The following is a 10,000-nucleotide window of genomic DNA, read 5'->3' as shown; positions in this document are numbered from 1 at the left end:
GTAGAGAAGCGGGGAAATCCAGGACTTGGAAGTGGTTTTAACCCGGTGCGAGGCTCTAACCAAACCCCGTTGAAGTCCTGGATTTTTCAGGCTTCTCTACGCAATTGCTAAAATTGCGTTCATAACTGCGAGGACCATAGCCACTTGATTTCATATCCGCAGCCCAATATATGATTCATTTCATGTATCAGTATGAAAGCTGGACGAAGGAAAAAAGGGAAGGAAAGAAGAAAGAGAGCGAGGTTGAATCCGCTGACACTGTGCTTTTGCTCACGTGGCTAGTAAAAACAGAAGCCTTAAATACAAAAAAGCAGCTTTACAAAAGACTTTTTGTATTCGGGCCGAAACAAGAAATTAAAGTTGGTGGAAACTGGACGCAATAGGAATAAGTTGTTAAGAACGGTATTTCCGGTTCTTGGAACGTTCTGGAACAAAAATGATGTCATTTCAAAACTCCGAAATTGGATTTCAGAAAAGTTATAATCATGTCTTCGTCCTCTTCAAAGCGAGTGTAAGTGCGAAGTTTTTGTGATAGTAATGTGTTCTACTTTTACATCTGAATGAAAACTAATTTTCGTGAGCAAAACCTCGCACTTAGACTCGCTTTGAAGAGGAGGCAGATATGAACTCGGACATGGCCAGGTTTGCCTGGAATTTCCAGAATTTTTGGTCAAAATAGTTTCCATAGATCCGAAGGATCATTCTTCGTAATAATGTATTATTTTTGTGTAATGATGTATTTTTGGAAAATTTCAGTTTTAGGCCTTGATGGAAAGATAGGGAATTTTGAGGTACTGTCCGACCAAAAAATAGACCGTATGCATAAATGGCGGTCAATAAGTTATTCTTTTGTCGTTATGCTAATAATCCTCACTGGCGTCATTTTAATGAAATTTTTTTTTGTATCTTTTTTCATGCTCATGACGCTAGTGAGGATGATTAGCATACAGTTAAGAATGATTTATTGGCCGCCATGTATGCGTACGGCCTCTATTTTCACTATACTGTTTTTGAAGGGAGCAGCATTTTACCAGGGCCTTCTCTTCCCTCAGAGAGAAGCTACTTCATACTTTGCAAACATATCTGACATTATCTTGTTTTCCAGTGAAAATCCCGTACAAATGTACACTTGTTCGATGGATCAATTACTTTCTCAAGTTTTGGTTTTCTTCTCCTATCATACAATTCACTGTCACTTCACGGTACACGAGACAAAATATGGTTCTTTGGATTGGAGTAAGATTTGTGCTCTGAGCTTGAATTCTGAGTGAATGCTTGTCCAGTCTTTATCCTAACTTTCTTCTGTTTTGTGCATGACTGGAAGAGATATTCGGACATGAGACCCTAGGCTTTAGAAATGAGAGTAAGAAATTAGGCGGGTTCATACTAGGGATGTCAGAAGGCTGTAACTATGCTCGAGTTGTACTTTGAATTTGAACGCGATTTATTTTAGTTGAAGTACCTTACTTTGTAACCTTAGAAACGAGGTATCTTCAAGTTAAGGGGTATTTACATGAGACCGGGACTAACTCAGACCGGCATGAGTTCGTATCGGCCGCCATACATTTCTTTTTATGCGTTTACATGAGACCGGCCTGACAATGAACTCAGTCAGGCCGGTCTTAATTCGTCTCGGTTGCTGGACCGAGACGACAAATTCTCGTACCGGTCTGAGTTCGTACCGGTCTCATGTAAATGACAACAAATCTCAGACCGGGTCCAGAAATTTGAAGCCTGTATGCTTTTGGGTCAGCCTGTATATATTTTAGACAAAACAGGTCATTTCATCCCGAAACCAGGTACCAAGCATTTCGTCCCGGTTTCATGTAAACGGCTGCCAAAATTTCATACCGGTCTGAGTTCGTCTCCGTCTTCATGTAAATACCCCCTAAGAAGCCGAAGTGCGATCTTAAGTCTGGTTTCATTCCCTGCGAATGCGTATTTCACGTTAAAGCAATAAGATGTCAAGTCTACGTTTCAAGTTTACTTGAATTGCTGTCGTGCTTTTGGCCTATTCGGACCACAGTATGAACTCGCCTAGAACTTACGTACTGACATTTAAAGTGACGTAAAATGATAATCATTAGCTGTTGTCCTTCAGTAGCATTTTGTGGTTAATGATTCCAAGTTCGAGTGAGGCCTAACACTACTGTGACGTTTTTTATGCCCAATTATTCCATCAGAGATCAACCCTAGTATTGGAATTGGGCCCACACAAGGACAGAGAAAAACTCTGACCAGGGTGGGATTTGAACCCACGACCTTCGTAGCTCAGTCGGTAGAGCGGCGGTGATCTAATCCGAAGGTCGTGGGTTCAAATCCCACCCTGGTCAGAGTTTTTCTCTGTCCTTGTGTGGGCCCAATTCCAATACTAGGGTTGATCTCTGATGGAATAATTGGGCATAAAAAACGTCACAGTAGTGTTAGGCCTCACTCGAACTTGGAATCATTGACGTAAAATGTTTAACATAATTACGCTTTTAAGTTGAACTGTCGTTTACAGGTCGGTAAGGATTTTGATGCTCTATTGATTGATGCAGAGGCGCAGAATTCACCTTTTGACTGTTTTGAGGCAGATGGCACAGAGGTATGTTTGATGATTTTTTTTAAAATTGGTATTACATATCGTCAGCTTATAATTTTGTTCATGATGTTTAAACTCATCAATAATGACTGTGGTTGAGGATTTGGTAGATCTGCTGCCACAACACTATTCAAACATGATGGCACTTTATATCAACTACTGTTTGGCACGGAAATGGGTGCTTGATTTGCGTTAATTGTTAGTGGGTAATTTCAGTTTACAGAGTCCCCAATTAGTGCTCCAGCGCTAGAACGACTAGACACTTTCCTTTTTCCTCCGTTTCCGTCGTTGCCAACATGGTAATGAAGATGTAGAACAAAGGACTCTGGTTCGTCACCGGTCCAGCCTTTGTTTTGTTAACGACATGTCGACGATGCCATCTTTGCGATTGCCGGGAATGAAGCGGGACGCCATTTGTCACATTTAAATCCAGTTGAGTCGTCTGCTCAGTTCACCATTGAGCGTGAAGAAACTAAAAGGTGTTTGTCTTTTCTGGATTTAATTGTCCACAGGTAGGACAAGGGAAATTTAGAGACAACTGTTCACCGAAACTCCCACATTCTTACAAGTATCTGCCTTTTGACTCTCATCACCCTAAAAACCTCTAACGAACCAGAAAACGTTCGCAGGTAGAGCATTGCTCACAAGGGCTAAATGATTGCCATCCTCCTATTATTTTAAGACCAAGTAGCGAGAGTATTTTCATGGCGTTTCAGAGGCTGATGGCTTCCTTCTCGTCACACCTCGAAGGACGAGAACTCGGTTGCTGGTTTTGCCATCATCCCGTACATTCACGTGGTTACAGAACCTACATGAAGAATTTTGAGTGGCCACAACGTGAAAGTTGCTCTAAAACCTTTCTAGTCGTTAATTAATTATGCAGGAAAACAATAGTGAAAATTTCTGGGTTACCACTAATAACATGTCACCCTCTTTTCACAAGCTGTTTTTTTTTTTCTCAAGGATGTTGTACAGAAGTTTCTTATGCTTGGTAAGTAACCGACTTATAATTTTAGTCCTCTTATCTAACTCCCCGTGGGGACCTACCCCACCAAACACACACCAACCTCTGGGTGTGGCTCGCTCCAAGCCAAGCGTTCGTTTAGTGCACTAAGGAAAAGTATTAAGAAAAATCCGAAGAAACGAATTTTTCAAAAACATGACAGAAAAAGTTGTGAATGAAAGGGGGCCGTGAGTGAAAAACCTTCCCGTAATTCCACTTGCTCCTTGTAATACTGGAAGAAAACCTCGGGGCAGCTGAATCCCACAATTCTGGCCTGCCAGGCAGGGCCCTCAAAAACGAAAATTATATCCCTAATACTTGCGAGACAGATAGAAGAGACGATAGCGAGTCCTTAATGTTCTTAGTGGCATCGCTAATCCAATGACCTTGACGTTTGAAGCGACGATCAGGAACTGCGGCTTTGGCAGCCGCAGAGGCGCCTCCAATTCTTAGGCTATGTGTATGTCGGCCTTAAACACTTCGAGAACTAGCCTTGAATAACTTAAAGCTCTACCCCTGCCCCTGGCGCTACCCCTCCCATATAAGCCTCTGGCTTCGGCAATTGACTATGTAACCCGCTTAACATGATAGAGACGGGACAAGTGGCCTCCCCAGGAAAAAAGTCCTTTTATTGGTGGGTTTTACTAAACTCGATGAAAAGTTTGAAAATCCGTCTTCAGTGGTTGCGTTGACACTTGAGAGAAACACAGTGTGTAACACCAGTGTTGACACTACTGTAGGGTCAACTCTCTGGTGTTTTGAATCCTTAGGGGAACACTGAACAATAGAACTTGTTTTAACACTAGTGTTAACTCCCTAATATGACCGCAACAGATGTAGGCATATAACAATGAACCATAAATGTTCTATCTTTACTTCAAAACCGTTCGTACCCATCCATTTACGGGATAGTTTTGCCCGTATTGTACAAGGTGAACAAGCCGGAATCTTCGCGAAACACTTGCGATAGTGCTAAGTTATATTTTGAAGTGACGTTTTCGTTAACTTTGCCGTTGTCCCTTACTCAAACTCGCTAATGTCTGATCGAAGAGTACTCCCCACATGATTCATCGAAACGCAAAAAGCAGCAAAAACCAACAAGCACATGGCCATAGAACGAGTATAACGAAGCCTCTTGACCCGCCCTTCTGGAGACCAACTTCCCTAACTGGAAAACTGTAATTGGGAGCTGTTTGATTTTGTGGTGAGCTAAAAGGCGCTGTGCTCCTACAAGGGAACCAAATAAGGTGGTGGACTAATCTAGCTGTTCTCTGAATCCCACGACCTTGTGCAGGTGTCCATAGCTTCGCAGTGCGGGTTCCAAATCCTGAAATGAAATGTTATGCCCATCAACAAAATGATCGATCGTCTGAGGCCCGCCCCGTTTCAAATTCAACGCGTGTCTTTTTTTGTGCCGTATTGCAATTTGAATGAAGTAAATTGCGTGTGGTACTCAAATTTTTGCTTTGTATTCGATGTTTGTGTATTTCAGGTGATGATCGAAATATCCAGAAAGTTTTTGTAGCTGGTAGACTTGTATCCGGACAAGAAAGAGATGTCCTCAAGACCTCAAACACAATGCATTACAATTAATGAGCCAGTGCTTCTTTTTTGAAGGCCCCACAAAGCAAAGCTAATGTCAAGAAGACGAACAGATGATAGTTTCGGGTGTAAATTTTACTCAATGAAATAATGAATAGTGCAGACTAGAATGCAAAAGAAATTGCATTAATTCTCGAGATTTTCTTGGGTTTTTAAATAACTGGGGAGAAAGTGCTGCCCTTGTAATGACATCTGCAAATGGTTAAACTTTCAATTCTTCTCGGATAAGGAAGATAAACTGTATAGGCTTCGTCTCACAACCCTTCAATGTTCATAATCCTGTGGGAAGTAAAAGAACCCACACACTTGTCGCTAAGTATAATGCGTGTAGTTCCCGGTGTTGCGCTCTGTCTTCTGTGGTGGATCATGGTTGGGAGGGTAAATGCTCGGAGATATTCGCTACCCCAAGCTACTCTAAAAACCCGAGGGTAAATAATGATATATGATATGATATGATGATGTGATCACTCAATTCGCAACATGCATTGATTGATTTAACATTGGATGAACTTTTCACGTTTGACACCAGGTTTCCATTTCATCCATTTCGGAACTTACACGACCGTTATATTAATCAAATACGAGAGATCTTTGATTGAACGCTTATTTGTAACTCAAGTCGAGGGTACCGATTGAGAGAACTCGGTAGGTCATAACCCCTTGTGAGCGGAACAAGGTTTACGAAATACCACTTAATTACACTAGAATCTTCTGAGCGAAGATTGTTAACATGGTGCTAGTATCTTCTTATATCTCATCCAGGAAGGTGCTGTAATTTGGAAGATCCTCACGCCCTAAGCCGCCCAACAACAACCTTGTGCATGTAAAGTCGATACAGAAAACTACGGAAACCGCAAAGGCACAATCCCATAAAAATAATTCCATAATATTGTTCAAATCGCGAAGTTTTTTACAAATCAGTATTGTTGAAGACTTTGTCAAGTCTAAAAAACTATTGCAAGTCCTAACAAAGTTGTTTGATGAACAACTGACTTTTTAACAATCCGAAAATGTTTTGCACGTGCAGGAATTTTGCAATTCCATCGAATGTTCATTCCCTTCATAATGAAAACTGTAGAAGAATAAGGAAAATAATCCGGTGTAAGCCAATCGCTCACAAATGCTACACCTCTTCCTTTAAACTCTTCCATCTCGTCCAAACACGTGTTTTATAGCTGTCAGCGACTTCGGCGCCCGAAAAAAACAATTATTCGAAAACTGACACTTCCGGTTCAATTTTCCCCACCCCACGCAAGCAAAGGTCAAATTCCCAACTCCCCGGGCACAGAAGATAGTTTGCCCGGGAGGGAGGGGGGGATGTTGAAGTTTCGATTTGATAGGCGCATTACTTTAGAATGACATTTTTATGGACAGAAACTAGTTTTTAAAAAACTCTTCGACAACCTTTGAGGATTGGCTTGTTTTTCTCCGATTCCATCATTTTAGCGCATGCACAAGTTCAAGTCCCATGTGAACTTTCTACGATGAATAACGCTTGCCATCACTGTCGCGACTGTTGTCGGAAAGGAATTTGTCACAGATTAAAATGCCGACAAATCTCTCGCTCACAGCTTTCCAAGGGACAAGACTGCCTGTCGGGTTCGGGAGCCTGATAGCCGGTACCATGAGAGGAGGAGGCAGTGGGAAGGGCGCTTGCCTTGAGATCTGGGGATCCCGGGTTCAAGACCCGCTCTGACCACTCGTTGAATTTGATCCTGGTAGTCCCTGGTTCAACTTCTCAGCTGCACTTGTAAATAGCTAACTGGTTTGCCTCCGGCCAGAGTTGGGATTCTTAACAGTTGTTGTTATTCTGTTCCGTCGTTTCGCTGTGTTTCATTGACCCTGAAAAGCCCATATGGGGAGAGATTAATTAAGTATGTATGTGTTGTAGTTAAACGCGAGTGGTCATGAAGGGGGCTCTGGCAAAGTGTTCATAACTGTAGCATTCGATCTGTTCGCAAGTGACCCAGTGAATCACTTTCATCTACAATGAATAGTGTATAAGGTCTAAATTCCGGTTGTCGTTTGAGGGGTTTGGATGAGTAGTGGTTTGGCAAACGGCCTGTCAAAAACAAATAAAGGGCCTAACAGAGCAAACCCAGTAAGTTGGTCATATCAATGCCCTTTATTCCAAACGTTGACGATCCAAAATTTAAGCGCTTAATACGTGGTGTTTCCTCAACGAGGAATACACTGTGTCAAGGATTCAGTCAAGGACTGAAGCGCTACACATGTTCCCACAAACCGTTTAAAACGTTCATCGCTTGAGTTTTAACAGGCTGCAAAGTTTTTCGAATGCTTTTCTGTTGACAGGTCCGTAATACCTTCCCGTCGACCTAAACGTTTATTATGTTTTATTAAATTTTTAACCTCGGTTAATGCATTTCTCGAGCTCTGATTGGTTTACTCAATATCGGTTATCAGCTCATATACCGTAGTTCGACCTTATATGGCAAATGATTTGCTAAGCGATTTTTCTCTCTGAATAAAGCAAAAAAAACAAAACACTTTTTTGTGGAAAGGTTGGATCAATTCCGACGTTTAGAAGTACGCGAAAAGGTAAGAAATGTTTTTGTGATGAGCCTACTGTCTGTCTGACAATCAGGTGTTACACAACATCGCTTCTTCATCAAGTTTTTTCGATTTCGCTCGGATTTTTTAGCTTGTATTTTGCACTTCCAAACTTTTGGAGTTTAAGGAATTTAATAAAACAATTATAGACCTTTTCGGCTTGTACATTTTGTTTTCCCAATACAGATCATGTGATAATACTCAGGAGGCTTGGTCCTTTGTTTTGTTCATTAAAAAGAGTGCATGCAGGCATATTCATGCTTGCATGCCCTCATTTTAATGAACAAAACAAAAGACCAAACCTCCTGAGTATTATCACATGATCTGTATTGGGAAAACAAAATGTACAAGCCGAAAAGGTCTATTCCAACCTCGCTTGTTGATTCTTGGCTTTCACATGACGTCACGACCGCCATGTTGGTGCCCCTAAACAAAGAAAAGGCGCCCATGTTGGTGCCCCGACCAAATCCTACGGGAATTTAAATCTATTATTATGCAAACGCTTCCTTTTGTTTTCGTTGAAAAGCATGGCTGTTGGTCACGTGAGTGAAAACCAGCAATATGAGACTGGTTATAGGCAATCGGCGCTACACGCTTCGTTGGCTATTTACCATCTCACATCCAACGCGCGCTCATGGAATAATTGTTAAGTATGTCTCTCCACGGTAACCTAGTTGTTTCGACCTTCACAGGCCTTTTTTCAAAAGAAATGAACAAACTTTTCTCTGAGGACGTGGCGGTAATGCTTTATCATTTAACTAGACGCATTTTTTATAACCCGGTATGACCAATCGATAAAAACCGATATCGGAAAACCGTTCGATAAATCGATATCAATCGATAATTTTTAATTAATCGATATCGATTTTATCGATCAATCGATAGAAATCGATACTCACAGTCTTCCGCGTATTTAACGATATCGATTTTATCGATTAATCGATTTTAACGGAGTATCAAAAACCATACAAAATAAAACTGCTTCTATGTGGACAGCGTTTTAATTTAATACTAGACCCTCCGTGAGGGTACACTGGGTTGCCTGTGGTACGTGCAGCCCCGGAAGGGGGGACTCCCATATGGAACACACGGGGATGCTAGTTGGAAATTTTAAATTTAACCCCCGAAGGAGACCATCTGGGCGTGGCTCAAGCTTTTTGTGACTCCTAAAGGAGACCAATCTGGGCGTGACTTAAGCAAATTTTGACCTTGGCGGCTTAAAATATTGGCGCTTTGCCCGAAACACCCTAAGCGAGACCAAAATCCAAAATTTACACCCCTAAGCGAGACGACGAGCATCTCCGTCTGTTTCATATGGGAGTACCCCCCCCCCCGGAGTGCACCCCCCCGGAGTGCAGCGTTCCAGGCAAATTGTGACTGGCCCACGGGCCGATTACGGGCTTGCAAAAACAAAGCAAAAGATACTACTTACTAACCGAGCTAGCTCGAGCCGTACTGGGGAATATTGGCCCTGGGTCGTTTTTGCACGGACCTCGCTGCGCTCGGTCTGTACTGCCACGACCTCGGGCCAATATTTCCCTGGCAGTACAGCCCTCGCGCTCGGTTAGTAAGAAGTTATTAAGGGGTCACCCAGAAGTCATACCAGCAGAGGCCCTTTGGCTCACAGGTCCTCACACGTTCGTACGACGAAACAGATCCTTTTCTCAGGTTAAAAACCTGGCTACTGGCCTAACTCTTCTTCCTACTTTCCCAACCGCGAGAAAACCGCGGTAAATCAGCCATCGCCAAAAAATGTTTTTTTTTCTCAAAAAATATTTAAGTTAGGGGGAAAAAATACATCATTTTAAAGCTAAGAAAATAAGCTTTCCAACACCATATAACTTATTTACAGAAAACTGAAACATTTTATAAAAGCGAAAGTTGAACGAAAAAATTTAAGAAAAATAACAGTAAAATATGTTTTCTAGGCAAAATTTGCTCATTTTAGCGTTGATTACGAATTTTTGGATGCAAAACTAATATTTTCTGCAATTTATCTGCCTTCTTGGACATAAATTCGACCGAAAACTGATAAGGCACGAATATTTTTAGATTTTTAGGAATAATAGATAACGTGGTTCAATGCGTAATGTGATAATGCGATAAAAGTGTCAAATTTGCGACCCATTGCTAACGGCAACGGAAGCGATCGCATTACGAATAATTAACCTCTGTTGCTAAAAACCACTCAAATAACCGGTCAGTGTAAAACGCAGACTGCAGACTGCAGACCAGGGATA

The 10,000-nt window shown here is 41.8% G+C and overlaps 1 protein-coding gene across 2 annotated transcripts in view; it reads left to right on the top strand.

The window, feature by feature from the left end:
- LOC138041937 (guanine deaminase-like) overlaps positions 1-5,527 on the top strand; it is a 25,617-nt gene extending 20,090 nt beyond the window's left edge. Inside the window, exons 13-16 of one of the 2 annotated variants that reach the window (XM_068887632.1) lie at positions 757-791; positions 2,504-2,587; positions 3,548-3,575; positions 5,080-5,527. In XM_068887632.1, coding sequence (XP_068743733.1) covers positions 757-791; positions 2,504-2,587; positions 3,548-3,575; positions 5,080-5,180 — 248 coding nt within the window. In that variant the 3' untranslated portion in view covers positions 5,181-5,527. Of the gene's footprint in view, positions 1-756; positions 792-2,503; positions 2,616-3,547; positions 3,576-5,079 lie in introns of both variants that reach the window. The other variant, XM_068887633.1, reaches the window with a different exon arrangement.
- The last annotated feature ends 4,473 nt before the right edge of the window (positions 5,528-10,000 follow it).

Source organism: Montipora capricornis, chromosome 3 (assembly GCF_036669925.1).
Source record: "Montipora capricornis isolate CH-2021 chromosome 3, ASM3666992v2, whole genome shotgun sequence".
In the NCBI taxonomy this organism is placed as follows: domain Eukaryota; kingdom Metazoa; phylum Cnidaria; class Anthozoa; order Scleractinia; family Acroporidae; genus Montipora; species Montipora capricornis.
Note: the sequence above shows the minus strand (reverse complement) of the source record. Positions and strands in the feature narration are given on the sequence as shown.